At 31.9% G+C, this 16,638-nt stretch overlaps 1 protein-coding gene across 1 annotated transcript; it reads left to right on the top strand.

Annotated features, from left to right (window-relative positions):
* The first annotated feature begins 6,909 nt into the window (after positions 1 to 6,909).
* Positions 6,910 to 14,956, top strand: LOC132745389 (tryptophan--tRNA ligase, mitochondrial-like). Its single transcript, XM_060734303.1, is given in 7 exon segments — positions 6,910 to 7,070; positions 10,330 to 10,514; positions 11,454 to 11,535; positions 11,969 to 12,050; positions 13,252 to 13,339; positions 13,817 to 13,935; positions 14,435 to 14,956. Coding segments are annotated over 7 exon segments (1,119 nt in total). The 5' UTR covers positions 6,910 to 6,956; the 3' UTR covers positions 14,884 to 14,956.
* The last annotated feature ends 1,682 nt before the right edge of the window (positions 14,957 to 16,638 follow it).

The following is a 16,638-nucleotide window of genomic DNA, read 5'->3' as shown; positions in this document are numbered from 1 at the left end:
TGGGTTAAAAGTTCCTCTGACTCAACTGGTTGTTTTAATTTCAGATTTTCCATATCCCTTCCGGAAAACCCAGTGAAAAACTTTTTTTTATTTCCCAAGGGAAAAGAAAAATTTAAGAAATTTTAAGGCAAATAAAAAGTTTTTTTCCTTTAAAAACCAAACGGTTTTAACAAATAAACCAAAAAAATTTAGCCAATTCACATAAATTAAAATTTTAAAAAATTTTTTTTCATTAAGCCAAATACCCCCATTGGGCCCCCCAAAATAAGGCCCAAACCCCGGGCCAATTGGGGCAAATAAGCCAATTCAGGCAATTGGCAAAATAAAGCAAATTGGCATGTCCCTACCGGCATTCCATACTCAATAGTTTTTGCAAATCAACCTAACTTTTCTTCTAACTTAATTATTTTTTTTATTTTTTTTTGTGTTTTTTTTTTTTTTAATCAGACTTAAAATACAGAAAATAATACAAATGTTGTTGCAATTGTTTTTTTGTTTTTTGTTTTTTTTGTTTTTTTTTGTCGTTTTCTGCGAGGATGAAAATGAGTTATTACAGGGCTGGGAATCAAAACTGCGTCGTATCCTACAAAATGTAAATAAACGCCGCCATCTTGGAACGGAAAATGTATGTTTTTGTTTATAACTCATTTTGTTGGAAATGACTGAAAACTAGATATATGTATTAACACGCTACAGTATTTTCCGCTTCGTTCAGTATATGTTTGCTTGCACAACTATTTTTTTAAAAAAAAAAGTTATACCCGAACTTGCAACTCGAAGGGGGCAAAATTTTTTTTAAAATGTGGGGAAACGACGCAGTTCTTTATTCCCCTTTATCTATCTTTTTCCCTTTCAATTCAATTTATACTCGTTTTAAAAGTTCACCAAAAACTTAAAACATTTTTTTGCTTCTTTTTACAAAATTTTTCTTAAAAAAGTGTTTTTTTTTCAAAGAAAAAAATGATTTTACAAAATTGCCCGACCGTTAAAAATTTAAATATGATCGACGAGTTGTTTTTCCATTGGTTTGAATTTTGGGTTTTAAAACTTTTTAAAAATTTTTTGGCTAGGAGTAATAACGTTCAACAAAAATTTTCTTTTTTAGGGACTTAAAGGGTAAAAAGCAGGGGTAATTCTTGGTTTCATAAAAGGGAAATTTGTAAAAAAATTCAAATTAAGGCTGCATTTTTCGGGTGGGCCTTTTAAAGTCCTATAAAGCATCCTACAAAATTCCGAAAAGCTGTTGCCAAGGGTGCAAATACATTTGAAACACGTGATCGCCACCACCCATATGACAACGTGTTCTAGTGTTGCGTTGCATGCTTATTTAAACTTTTCCCATGAGTTCAAATGGGATGGGATTTACCTTATTTGATACAAAATTCAAATATTCCAGATGTAACCTCTCCGGGACCCTTATGAAAATCAGGAATTACTTTTTTTAATAAAAAAAAGAGAAAAAAATTACAAAATTTTGAAAAGGTCTCTCACTATCGGGAGAGAGCTTATGCCGCAAATTGCATGCCTATCTTTGTTACTTGAAAATTAGCAATAATTTCTGTCAATTTTCGTTATTACTTAAATGTCTTTTACGTGGGTGATTGTATTGTATTTCATTTTCTTAATAATCGGTGAGGACAGATAGCTTTTTAAATTTAAAAACTGAACATTAAATTTTTAAAATTATATTATAAGTAGGTTATGCGTTCCGTTTAGTCATTTTATGTTCAGCGACGAGAACTTTACCGCTGAATTTGTTGTACTCGCATTTCTTTATCGCCGTTGAGGAAATATCTACGGAATGTATTTTTTATATTTGCACTTAAGTATCATTCTTCTCCATCAAAAAACTTTAAATTTTCAAAATCGAGTTACACATGATACAACTACAAATCATTTTGTAAAGAAAGTGTCCGTTTTGCAGAGGTATTTTTACGCTGTGCACCGATAAATTTGATACAGATATAGGCAGACATGATTTTTCAACAGTATTGAAGAAGTTTTCACAATATTGAACAGAAAATTTAGGTTAGATTATCGCACCGAATTTTCAACAGACTAGAGACATGACATCTTAACATACCTTCATACTAAAGTGTGATTTTTATTTGATAATGAATTGCCTGAAAACTTACACAAACATTTTCAGAAAACGTCTTCACAGAGGATTACCCCCTGTTTACATTGAAAATTTCTCTGTTAGTCATACCGAAATAAGAAATTTAAATGTTATTCTCTTTATAATTAATTCAAATATTTATAATCTTAAAACTTCACGCCAGAAGTTAATAAAAAAATCTGCTTATTTGTACAGCTGACGTTAACAAATTTTGTTGAAAAAACAAATCAGACAGGTGTGTCCGACCGAGGCCGAGCTGTTTATGTTTACTGAATTCAAATCACTTGAACTGAACTGCTATGAATTCGAAAACCACCAAAACTTTTTATTCTTTCATGTGGAAAACCTATCAAGCTAGTTTAAAAATATCGATGGTTCTCTGCAGGTGCAGCATTTTGCCTGAAATAATGCACAAAGGTCCTCGCCCCTAGTAAAGCTAATGTGTAGAGTGAAAGTTTTGAAAAGAAGTCATTACCCAGAACATGCAGAAACACAGTTAACTTAGAGCGTAGCTAGCCAAAACGAATTCAAGTTAATACATTTCTACATTTTTTTGCAAAAAAAAATAGGGATAACATTGAAAATACAGGAAAATATAAGAACTTATTTCAGATATTATGATCAATTAGGTAACATGTTCATGTTTAACTGAAAAGTAGCTTCCGCAATGTAAACTTTCAAATTATATGTTATACTGGACATGACACAATGTATTTTTAATAATCAAAAGCAACAGAACATTGCTATACACCGCAAATGATCTGGGTTTTATTTATCTAGGGCAAGTGATAATTCCATAAAATAGAAATATATTGCCAAAATTATCCCTGCCAAAAATACAACTGCGTCGTATCATATTTGATTTTCAACTGCGTCGTATCATTTCGTAAAAATCATTTTTTTCTTAGAAAATAAACTTCTCTTTTTAATGAAAGTTTAGTAAATGATGCAAAATTATATTTCAAAGTTTATGGTGAACTCGGAAACGAATATATAATTGATTTGAAGGAAAAAACGATAGATAAAGCAATATGAACTGCGTCGTATCCACACATTTTAAAAAAAATTCTGCCCCGCTTCGAGTTGCAAGTTCGCTATAACTTTTGTTTTACAAAATAGTTGTGTAAGCAACATATACCGAACGAAGCGGAAAATAGTGTAGCGTGTTAATACATATTGCCTGCTGCACAGTAAATGGGCCAATTTTTCAAAAATACATGTAATGCAGGCTTTTTCAAATAATATATGGCATTTTCTATTATTTTTTTGTGTTTTTACAAAGGACTAACTATGAAGCAAATGTGCCCAAAAAATTTTTGTGATAGCATTACCCAAAATAAAGATACAGACATTTTTATACCCTAAAAATGTCCCATTTTACATGTAATGTGTTAGCATCTGTTTTTTTGGTGTTTTTAGAATTAACACCACTATTATCTGTTTTAATTTATCACTTAAATGTTTTTACATGCACATAGAAAATTTTATAACCTTTCCAGTGATATATAATACTTGGTATACATCATCCTGGTTTTTATCGTTAAGATAATTTTAGTAAAATCAGACTTTTGTAATGCATCAGTTTTTTCAAAATTCAGTTGTTAAGTAAACAAGTATACCCTTAAGCAATAACAAATAAAATATAACTTTATTGTCTCAATCTATTGAAATATGAATTAAAAACATATGTTAAGTGTTTTCAATTCAAATTTTCAAACATTTTTACCATAGTAGGCAATATAGTGGTAAAAAAAATTCTGTGATGAAAAAACTGTAACATCCGTCCCCCTCTAATAAAATATCCAACTATAAAACAATACTCATAAAAAACAATGTTTCTGGTGCTTATTGATAGCCTTACTATGAAAATGTTACAAAAAATGCCAATTTCTATGTTTATGAGAAAAAAAATACAATAATGTAAAAGTTGTCTGTAACATCCGTCCCCATAACATCCGTCCTCCTGTATAAGGTGCTTATTAAATCTCACATAAACTGTAACTGAAAAGGGAATTTTACACTAAAACACCAAAGTTACAATGAAAAATAAAGAAATAACAGAAATAAAGCACTAAAATGATGTATTAATAAAAAAATATTATTTGTGAACACTAAATTCCTTAATTTTGAAAAAAAAATCAGCATTTTTTGCTCTGAAAACAAAATTATTTACTTTGAAATAAAAGCTATATGTTATTTTTTAACATCAAGTGGACCTTTGATTTTATTAAGATAATATTTAAGCTTATATGAATTTTTAACAAATATAATCTTTTGTTATTCTGTGTTTACAAACTAAGGGTACAGAAGGGGACGGATGTTACAGAATTGAACTAAAAATTCTTTTTACAGTAATACGAAACTTATCTTGTTCTTATGATGCATGATAGAGAAGTAGTAAGCTGTAACTGTATAGGAATGTTTCACACAACAAATAAAATACTATTTAAAAAAAAACTAGACGAAACAAACACAAAATCCATAACAGTATATATAGAAAGATGTGCAAACGATAAAGATGTTGAAAGTATCTTTATGATTAAAATTGGTCAATTGTTAAAACAAATTCTTTAGCTTTTAATAATTAACAAATCATGTTTCACAGCCCCTCATAAAACAGTGGGATATGGATCCTAACTATATACACACAGAAGGGGCTGGCACTTTATTGGAAGTTAACGAGCTGTATATTGGGAGCTGTGTATATTGTATATTGGGAAGTGTGATATATTACAAAACAGTAGGGGTGCCAATTAAGGGTGATATATATTATGCTTAAAAACAGTGGGAGGGACTAACATATCAGTTTCAAGTATTAAAGTCATAGATCAATTAAGTCAAAGGATTTATTGAACTTAAAAATTTTATAGGCTAAATATGTAGTCAATGAAAAATAAAGAAATATAATTCAACACCCTGATTAAAATTTTTAGATTTTTTCCCCCAAAAAAAACTCAAGCATATTTTCATACAATTTGACCCATTTAATTATTGTTAATAAAGTGAAAAAAACTTGTAAGTAAAGGATATGGTAAGGATTCCTGTAATGAAAGAGTTGGGATAATTGTGAAAATTATTCTGTAAATAAACCCTTCGCAAATTATTTTGCACCTATACATTTTATTGAATGACAAATTAGTTCATTAAATTAAGCAGTTCATGTACACTGAAATATTTACACAGAGAATTATTAAAAGTTAGAAATAATGAGATTATGATACTGAATCATAATGAAATCTTTGGATAATGCTGCTAACATTCCACATTAATTTACTTAAAATTTCATCAAATCGATAGAACTTAATTGCAACAATTTAAAATCTTATAATTTAAATGAAAATTTTTAATTGTGTATAATTTATGTATTAAGTAATGAGAAATTCAAGCTTGCATATGTTTCAATCTGAAAACCACACTGTATCATATCTTTTACAAATATAAATCTTATTAATATTTACCTAAAGTATTTCGTAAATAATTTCATGTATAGAAAGGTACCGTTGGTATGACATTCTATCTTTAACATTAATGCATTATCTGGTAACAAAGATTCTTTTATTTAATTAGCAATGTTTTTATTTTATTCCAAACATTTCAATGTTCATTCAAATGTAAGATAAATGTAAGAAAACTAAGTCAATGCAACTTTTCATTGTGAAACGCAAATAGTAAGAAGCTACATAATTGTCGGGTATATTTCGACATTTTTTCTCATAATTTGTTCAATTATTTTACATTTATTGTACTATACAAAGCATAATTATTCTCTTATAAATATCATTACTTTAAAATAAACCAAAAAAAGTATGAACTATGAGCTTTAAACATCTAGTGTAACATCCGTCCCCCCAAAAATGTAACATCCGTCCCCCTGATACAATTCATTTTTGGATTATCTGACAAGAAATATACATAAGCAAGTCCTATAATTTCTACTGTTTTATAAGAAATGTGATTGCATATTTGATTTAAGTATGATTTGGTGTACCTATCCTTGTTTTTTTCTCTCTGTTTCTAACATGTTTGAAAATTTCATTTTGTGTGAAAAATGCAGAAAATTTGAAAGCAAATACTTTTATATCTAAGATGAATTTTCTGGATTTTTTTGTAACATTTATCAGAGCACATAATATTTTGATAAAATAAAGAGAAATAATACAATTTTTCTTATAAACTGTAAGATATTCAGACTTTAAGTATATATTTGTAACAAACGTCCCCTACCCACACAGTCCGCAAGAGACGTAATATTTTGAAAAAAGTATCCAAAAAGTTATCCTTTCTTTCAAAAAATATTGTTATAGACACCCTAAGGTACTTAAAAAAAGCAAATATCACCTTGTATGTTTAACTTTATTTTTTGACTTAGATGCTAACACAATTGGCCCATTTACTGTGCAGCAGGCAATATATCTAGTTTTCAGTCATTTCCAACAAAAAGAGTTATAAACAAAAACATACATTTTTCGTTCCAAGATGGCGGCGTTTGTTTACATTTTGTAGGATACGACGCAGTTTTGATTCCCAGCCCTGTATTACACAGCATAAAATTGCTTGTCACATGGGGATATGGATGGATATGTTGCTGGCATATCACCAATCAAGCAGTGTTAAGATATGTTAGATATGTATTTCAATTTTCAAATATATTTCATCCAATTGTTAAAACAACAGAATATGGACAGAAAAGGCAATGTCTTTAAAAATCATAAAAAAAATACCATTCACCGGCTGAACCAGCTTCCCGCCAATGTGTCATTTTGGCTACCATTCGGAACTGCCTCTGCTCTTATCCGAAGACTGGCGGAAAGGGCCGAGTAGTTGCGATTGCTTCAAAATGGCATCGATTATGAACAACATTTTGAAAGGTGCATGTAAATTTAAACGAGTTTTTAGATGTGATAGAAGATATTTATTACAGAGAAATGAAAGTGCAACTGCAGAAGACTTGGTAAACAAAATTGTTTTAATGAATTTTGTTTCAGGGCGGCTCTAAACCTTATTCGGCCCAAGTTATTTCGACCCTATACAAATTCGCCGCTTGTAAAATTATTCGTACCATAGACTTATTGATATAACTTACTGGTTATAAAAACATGCATTGTGTCTTTTTCTTGTGAAAAATTATGTAATATTGGTTGTTACACATTGTTCACAGTGTACAAGTTTTAGACGCTAATTATCGTCTAAATATTTTGACTTGTTAGCCCGTGGTTCAATGATATCACAGTATTCAGGGTTCGAATTTAGGCACGCAAACACGCTAATAGCTTGTAGAAATTCTGAATAGCGAGTAACAATAAAAGACACTCGCATTTATTAGCGAGTGAATAAAAAACGGATCCAAATATATAAAAGTCTTCTTTTCAATAAAATGTTTGTGTAAAATTTGAAACAAAACTTAAAACGCCGCAAAATAAAGACAGTCTTGTGCATTTTCGCTATAAATACAATTGCGGAAATCCGATTTTTAGGGGGTTGCCCATTCTTTGGGCATGTGCGTGAAAAAAATGACGTCAATCGGTACCCGACACTACGATTCGTAGATAATTTTTCGTCTCTGATTGGTCTTTATAAATAGACATGTACTGGAAAATCCGATTCCCGTTATGCTTGTTTGTTTGTTTGTTTCATTTTACGCCTTTTCCGAACAGTATTTCAGTCTTATAGGCGGTCCGTTTTGCTTGACTTAATCACGTGAAATAAACAAGGTCAAAATGTCTCAAAGTCTATAACGAATTTTCTAATGACGAAACGGCCGGCGGACAAATCTGATGGAGATTCTATTGCATATCAAATATCGAGGAAACGTCTGAGAAGGCAGTAACTGCAAGCTTGAAAACTGTAAGAACTTAATGTTCACCTGGATATTGTTATGGGTGATTCATCAACCGTGACTCAAATGGCCTGCAAAACATGTAAAATGTTTGCACCTGCAGACAGAGTATCTAGACTAAGGAATTTATATTTAATTAGTTTTTCTGTCTATTTATTAACCAGAATGGAAAGAAAATATCGTCTTGCCCCTTTCTGTCCATTATGTTCGTCTTGTAATGTCCAATCTTTTATATGGTCTTGGGAGTGGGTGGGGGTGCAATAAAAACTGCCTAGGCTAGGGAGGGGTATCGCCATTTTTTTTGTTAGGTTGTAGAAACTGCCTAGGCTAGAGGGGTAAGACCATATTTATTTAAGAAGGCTACACCAGCATAGACATTCTATTTCAACATTACATGATCCATGGCATTATTCTCTCATAATGAAGTCAGTTTTTTTCAAAAGCTTATGACTGTTGTCATTTATAACAACCACCTTATCCAATGCAATGGTCAGAGAAAGAAGAGGCCAACTACAACTCCATATGACCCGAGAACTTGATATGATTTTTACATCATATTTTAATAAATTTGCGTTCTCAATTTCAGCTAGTCACTTTTCATTTTAGCTAGTAAGCATAAAATGCACAAGCTAATTTTAGCTAGTAGTAAATATTGCTAAATTCGAACCCTGGTATTAAAGGTTTATCTGAAAATATCCAATTATAGATGAATTACAGTCAACCCGGCCCCAAGTCAACCCGGCCCCAAGTCAACCCGGCCTCAAAATTGGTCAACCTGGCCCCAAAATTGGTCAATCCGGCCCACAGTATTTTTATTTGGTCAACCCGGCCCCACAGTATTTTTATTTGGTCAATGCGGGTCCCAAAATTGGTCAGTGCGACCCCAAAATTGGTCATTCTGGCCCCAAAATATATATTTTTCAAAGAAAACTAAGTCATTTTGTTGTATGATGGAATAAAAATGATTGATTATTAATTGAAGATTATTAACTATAGAACAATAGTAAAAAAAAAACATGAACCGGCATAAAAGTGTCGGTAAATTTAATTGCGCCGATTAAGTCTTTAATAAGGTGATAATGAATATAACATCAACAATTATATGTACATCAACATTAATTCAGATGTGGTAATCAAACAGTTTAAAGCAATCAATTATTGTTAATTTTTATTTTATTTCTTTGTAAACTTGTGTTTACATTTTAAAGCAAAATAAATAATAAAAAAAATGGGGCCGAGTTGACCAGAAATAACATTAATTTGGGGCCGGTGACCAATTTGGGGCAGGGCTGACATGGGGCCGGGTTGACTTGGGGCTGGGTTGACTTGTACCGATTATAGATATCATACATGAATGAGATTTTTCTTCTATCTAATAAGAGAACCTTTTCTAAAATTGTTTGTGAAAATTTTCTTTGAAAAGATCCAATTTAAATGACATTTTTTAAACTACATGTATTTCCAATGACTGCCATTTAGGGTAATTTCAGAGAACGTAACTATGGTATCACAGTAATCCCCATAAATGCAAGTATGGAAGGATAGATGGGTCAAAATCTTTAAGTTAAGTTGTGAAAGACTTCCAATAGTTAACTTGCTGTGATATTCAAACAATATGAACAGACAATATGTTATTATATGTGACTGTAACATGTTTTAATAGACTGTGTAAAAATAATTCAGGGAAATACATGTAGTAGTCAAATATGAAGATTTTATAAAATAGTTTTCTTCCCATGAATACATTCATTATTCTCAAAATTAAATTCAGTGGCAGATGAAAATGAATTTAGTGTGCCAGTTTTAAAAATATAAGCATCATCGTGTGTTGTTTTTACTAGCAGCCACAGAAAATGTAAATACCGTGATATCATAGAACCAATGATATCATAGGAACTGAGTATACAATCCAACATACCAATTGGATTGAAGTCAGGGTAGTTGGCTGCTATCTGTGTGTAATAACCAGTAATCACACCAGTATGGATTGTGGAATCCAAATGATGGGAATAAGGGCAATGACATGCTTCTACTCAGAGGACCATTGCTGCTGTTCATTGAATTTGGCATGGATCTGTCACATTAAAAGATCAATGATCTTTGCCACTTACATGTATGAATACATCTGCTGATGCTCCAAAATCTATTTTTCTTGTTTCAATTTAGCCAGTGCTAGAGAGCATGGATGGTAGACAGCACATAATACTGCAATGCATCACATAAATATCCCTCTGTACTTCTTTTGAAATTATTACATGTATTTTTAAGGTACAGTTGTCATCTGTCTGTTTTGGAAAAAAAACAACAACAAAAAAACATTTGATTGAATTCCTGTTTTAAAGAAAACATTCTTTAATGTAATGTTTGATTTCAGACAAAGTTTGCCGAGTGCCCTCCATGTGTGTTTTCTGGGATCCAGCCTACAGGAGTACCTCATCTTGGCAACTATCTGTGTGCTATAAGGAAATGGGTAGATATGCAACAACAATATGATAGAATGTTTGTCAGTATAGTAGATCTGCATTCTATAACAGTTCCACAGGATCCTGCTGCACTTAGGTATCATAATACATAACACATCAGTGATTTTACTGCTTATATAACAGACTCAGATAAAAGGCCTCTTCCCAATTGAAATTTTCTTTAAAATCATGCAGTTTTTCCAAAAATCGGAACTTAAACCTTTTTTTACTTCACAAATTAGCACTTTTAGCAATAATTTTCCCCAAAATCAACAGACTTAGGCTTCTTCCCAATTAAGTGAAATAAATCACTGCACATATCTGTAACAGAGCTCTTCTGATAAAGAAAACTGATGAAGTATGATGTATGGTAATTATTTGTCTTTAAGCTTCAAGAGAATGTGAGCTGTTATTTTTTTAAATATTTTGTCCGAGACCTTTTTCTTTTTTTTGTAAAACATTATCTGAGATTTTGTGTAACAAATGATACCCTTGTAAAATGTTACATTGTTTAAGGAAACAAGTATTTAGGTAATCATTTGCATAATTTAAATGGCAATGCAGATAATCATACAAATTGCTTAAACCCTGGTTTTTATGGCTAACCGTCAAACTGTATATCAAGGTATATAGTGATGCATTAATGTGCTAGTCTGAGGTTGTATTGCTTGAGTTGATTATGTAAAGTTGGACCCATTAGTTAAATTTTAATATAAAAACAGTGGTACAATCTCCAAAAATAGCACATTTGGTTTGGTTTGTCCTTGTTGTATACCTTCTGTTTATAAAGCACATCTGAACAAACCAATAAATTATTTTTCTTTATGACTAAACATAGGAATATAAACTCATTTACACATTTGTGAGGTAAATACAAGGTGTGGAATATGTAAAAATCTACATTGTATTTTAATATATGTATATCTTCAATTGAAATTGATACATTGTAGTACCGGTATTTTCTTCAGAATTTAGGTACATATTTAAAATATTTGTATACATGATGGGAAGAAAGCTTTCATTCTTTACATTTCAGAGAAAATATTTTGGTTATGGCGGCATGTTTGATGGCATGTGGAATAGATCATGAGAAGACAATATTGTTTCAACAATCAACAGTAAGTTTTACTTTTAGATTTATGAACCTTTATCACACTTAGTATCTTAAATGGACATGTACATTTTCCATTCATCATTTTCTAGGGACAATTTCAAAATATGTTATGTCTGAATAGTGAACAGTGGAGGCTGAACTTGATTTGCAATGGTTGCATGATTATATTCTGTTTCTTCCTTCAGCCTCAGGGTTAAATATCATCAGTTGCTTTTAAGTTTAAGGGTTATTAGATATAAAACTTTTTGAATTTTAACATTTAAGATCCTGATTTAAGATGTTGAATATCAAGAAGTTCTAGGGCTAAATATCATATTAAAACATCTAATATGGAAATTTGTTCATATGCAGTTGTAACAGTAATGCTATTTGTAGTAAATGATTATATTCCTTTCTTCCTCTCACATACATCTACAGGAAATTACAACTATTTCCAGGTGGCATATCATACCGAACTTGCATGGATCCTCGGATGTTTGTGTACTTTACCAAGACTTAGCAAATTACCACAATGGAAGGTAGGCTTATCATCATCTTATATCCTGAAATATTTTTCATTGTTATGTATAGTTGCCTATTTGGGAGCATCTTCCACTTAGCTTGATAGGAAAAGCATCGGCTTAGTAATCCAGCATATTGAGTCTAATATCATTTGTCTCTCGCCACTTACATGTGATTAGTAGTGGGTGAGAGCAATTAGTAATTACTTGTTATACCCCCCCCCAAAACAAAGTATGGGGGGGGTGTAAGAGTGAGCTTGTCAGTCGGTTTATCTGTCTGTCCACATCATGGTTTCTGGACAATAAGTTATTGGAATTAGGTATTGTAATCAAACTTGGTATATAGCAACCTTACATGAAAACCCCGGTTGGTATTGGTTTATACAGAATTAATTTTAGTTTGATTGTGCAGGAAGCTATAAGCTTATTGACACACTTTCGAATCCGTTCCTGGAACCAACCAGTACTGAGCAATGAGTGTAAAGTTTCTTGCTCAAAGAAACAACATCTTGCCTTTGATGGGGTTTGAATCCATGAGGCTAGTGATTAATAGATTACTAGTCTGACGTGTTAGCCACTTGGTTGGTATTGCATTTGGACCCCCTGGGGTCAAGGTCACAATTACTAAAAATAGAAAAATGGTATCCAGACAATAACTAGAGTTAGGAATGAGATGTTGTAATCAAACAACACATCTGCGGATGTTTCTTAATTAAAAAAATTCATCGTTTTCTTGGTTAAATGTTGAATTCTGCTTGAGCTTGTGCTAGGGAGCGTGGACGGTAACTTCCACTTACCAATACCGTCCATGAACAGGCTAAAATAAACCCCGGGGCCGGGCAACATTTTTTTTTTTTGGGTTTTTTTTGGGGTTTTTTTAAGGTTTTTTTTTTTCCCCTATTTGTTTTTTATAGAAACTTTTTGGGAAACCCTTTTGAGGTAAGCTAAGGCCACCATTTTTTAAAACTAGAAATTTTGGTTTACGGCTTTTTAAGGGGGGGATTTTTTAAGGGAAACTAATGGGGTATTGAAATTTAAAAAATTTTGGGTTTTAGCAAGTTTTATATAAAAACCCCCTTTTTGGAAATTGAAATTTGGACCCCTTTCCGGGGTCAAGGGTTCCCTTTATTTAAAAAAAAGGCTAGCACGAGTTTAAAGAGTAGAATATCCTTTTCTGATATGCAAAAAATTAAGTTTGTTTTAAAATTCTTTCAGGAAAAAATAAAAAAGTAGGTACAAGGGACCCGCTGGAGTTTGGGATTGTATAACGCTATCCCTACTACAGTCTGCTGATATATTACTGTACAAGTAAGTACAAACTTTGATGAAAATATGTTTACATGTTTACTTTTAAAAAACCTTCAAATTATTGATTCAATAGCATAAGTTGAACAATTATTGTTCTTTCTCCATACTTGCTATTAGGCTTGTGATTAATGGTTACCAATTTGTTTAATTATTGAAATTTATTGCAAACAATCTGCTTATGAGTTTTCTAAATTATGATTATATTTTTACTTCCCTTTTACCAGCTTTTGAAGAAGAAATGGTATTTTTGGTCACCATGTTTAAAATGTGCTATTTAGGGTACCGTAGGTTTGTCTGTCTGTCAGAGGAAAGTCAATGGTCACAATGATCTATGTTGAATGTTTTCCACCTTATAAATGGATTAAGAAAACTTTAAACACTTATTTCAAATATCAGTAATCACTTTTCACTCTAAAATTATTAGTGATTTTCTCATGTGATTTATATAGTAAGATGATAATGTATGTAATATTTCAGAGCTACAGTAGTGCCAGTTGGAGAAGATCAGATAATCCATCTAGAACTCTCCCAGGACCTAGCTAGAGCTTTTAACAGAATCTATTCCATCATATTTCCTTATGCTAAACCTCTTATAGGTCAGTATTTCTCCTTCAACAGTGTGTATTTTTAGCTTGACTTTTCAGAGAATATGGGGAGCTATGTGTCGTTATCGGTCCTTTTTGTCACTGGCTTTAATTCATATGCCCTTCACCACTGTGTATTTGAAGCCCTCAAGGGACATTAGATTTTTTCTTTGGAAGGAGCTAACCAGTCAGCTTATGGAAGGTTGGTGGTTCTACTCAGGTGTATGCTTGCCACTGAAATAATGCATGGAATGGCACCTGAGGTCTTCCTCCACTAGTAAAGCTGGAAAGTCGCCATTTGACCTTTACAGTGTCCTCAAACAAAAAAAACAAACTTTTTGTCACACTCTTTTTATATAAGATAAAAGGTAATTAAAGTATTCACTCATATAAGGTAAATCTTGGCCTCTTATTGTATTATACCCCTTTTTGAATATTATGAATAACTATCACAAAAATATTTTAATATTGATATGAACATTGTTTGATTTTATTTCTTAAATGATTTCAGGTGATGTGTCCAAAGTGAGATGTCTGAAGGACCCGGCATGTAAAATGAGTAAATCCAACCCTAATCCTATGTCAAGAATAGGCCTGCAAGATTCTGCTGATCTTGTTGCAACAAAGATAAAGAAATCAGTAACAGACTCTATTAGACTTCTATCTTACGATCCTCAGGAAAGACCTGGTGTTGCCAATCTTATAAACATGCATTCATTGATATCTAATACAAGACCAGAAGATATAGTACAAGAATTTGGAAACTTGAATAAAGTTCAGTATAAGGAGAAAGTAACTGAGGTTATAAATGGAACTGTTCAGCCAATCAATAAGGAGATGACAAGATTGTTAAGTGATAAACATTATTTATATACTGTACTGGATACTGGTATGAACAGAGCATCAGAGATAGCTGAAGTAAATATGAAAGAAATTAAACAAGCAGTTGGATTAAGATAACATCCGATGTTCCATATTTTTTTCTTTTTTTTTTTGTTTCTGATGTGGAAAAATAAACATACTTTCATGATAAGATATTGTTATGTACATGTATTTGAAATTCAGAGAAAATTACTGCATTAACAGTAAGAACATAATACTTCAACATTATGAACATAACCAATCAACAGTACGAACATAACAATCAACAGTATGAACATAACACATCAACAGTATGAACATAACACATCAACAGTATGAACATAACACATCAACAGTATGAACATAACACATCAACAGTATGAACATAACACATCAACAGTATGAACATAACAATCAACAGTATGAACATAACACATCAACAGTATGAACATAACACATCAACAGTATGAACATAACACATCGACAGTATGAACATAACACATCAACAGTATGAACATAACACATCGACAGTATGAAAATAACACATCAACAGTATGAACATAACACATCAGCAGTATGAACATAACCCATCAACAGAATGAACATAACACATCAACAGTATGAACATAACACATCAGCAGTATGAACATAACACATTAACAGTATGAACATAACACATCAACAGTATGAACTTAACACATCAACAGTATGTACATAACAATCAACAGTAAGAACGTAACACTTCAACAGTATGAACATAACACATTAACAGTATGAACGTAACACATCAACAGTATGAACATAACACATCAACATTATGAACATAACACATCAACAGTATGAACATAACCCATCAACAGTATGAACATAACGCATCAACAGTATGAACATAATGCACACATCAATAGTATGAACATAACGCATCAACAGTATGAACATAACACATCAACAGTATGAACAAAACACATCGAAAGTATGAACATAACACATCAACAGTATGAACATAACACATCGAAAGTATGAACATAACACATCAACAGTATGAACATAACACATCAACAGTATGAACATAATCAACAGTAAGAACATAATGCTTCAACAGTATGAACATAACATATCAACAGTATGAACATAACAAACCAACAGTATGAACATAACATACTGAACAATACATGTATGAAAATAACATATGAACATAACCAATCAACAGTATGAACATAACATCAACAGTATCACCATAGGAAATCAACAGTATGAACATAACAAACAACAGTATGAACATAATGCATCAACGGTATGAACATAACAATATGAACAGAATGGATCAGCAGTATGAACATAACACATCAGCAGTATGAACATAACAAACCAACAGTATGAACATAACACATCAGCAGTATGAACATAACAAACAAACAGTGTGATCATAACTCATCAACAGTATGAACATAACACATCAACAGAATGAACATAACACATTAACAGTATGAACATAATTCATCAAAATGACTTTAATCCTGTTGTTATCCTGTTTTGATGTTCCATGTGTTATAAACACAAGGACAAAATGCAGTTTGAAATCACCGCTTGGGCCGACTAGTGGGTTCACCTGAAGGTATGCGAGTCGGCAACATACACCTGTGACACCTGCAACATGAGCATTTACCGAAAGAAGCAATTTGAAGACCACATGGCTATGCACAAAGGGGAGAAGAACTACGCCTGTCCTTTTGTCACATGTGCATTCTATCGGCCCTTGTAATTTCTTGTGAAGTCGGCTAAACGGCGAATCTGCTTCCACAATTGTAGACAAACTGCATTTCATCCTTGTGTTTATAACATCTGTACAACACC

Source organism: Ruditapes philippinarum, unplaced genomic scaffold (assembly GCF_026571515.1).
Source record: "Ruditapes philippinarum isolate M1 unplaced genomic scaffold, ASM2657151v2 ctg2400_1_1_1_1, whole genome shotgun sequence".
In the NCBI taxonomy this organism is placed as follows: Eukaryota; Metazoa; Mollusca; class Bivalvia; order Venerida; family Veneridae; genus Ruditapes; species Ruditapes philippinarum.
The sequence above is the reverse complement of the archived record's forward strand: the minus strand, read 5'-3'. Positions and strand labels throughout refer to the sequence as shown.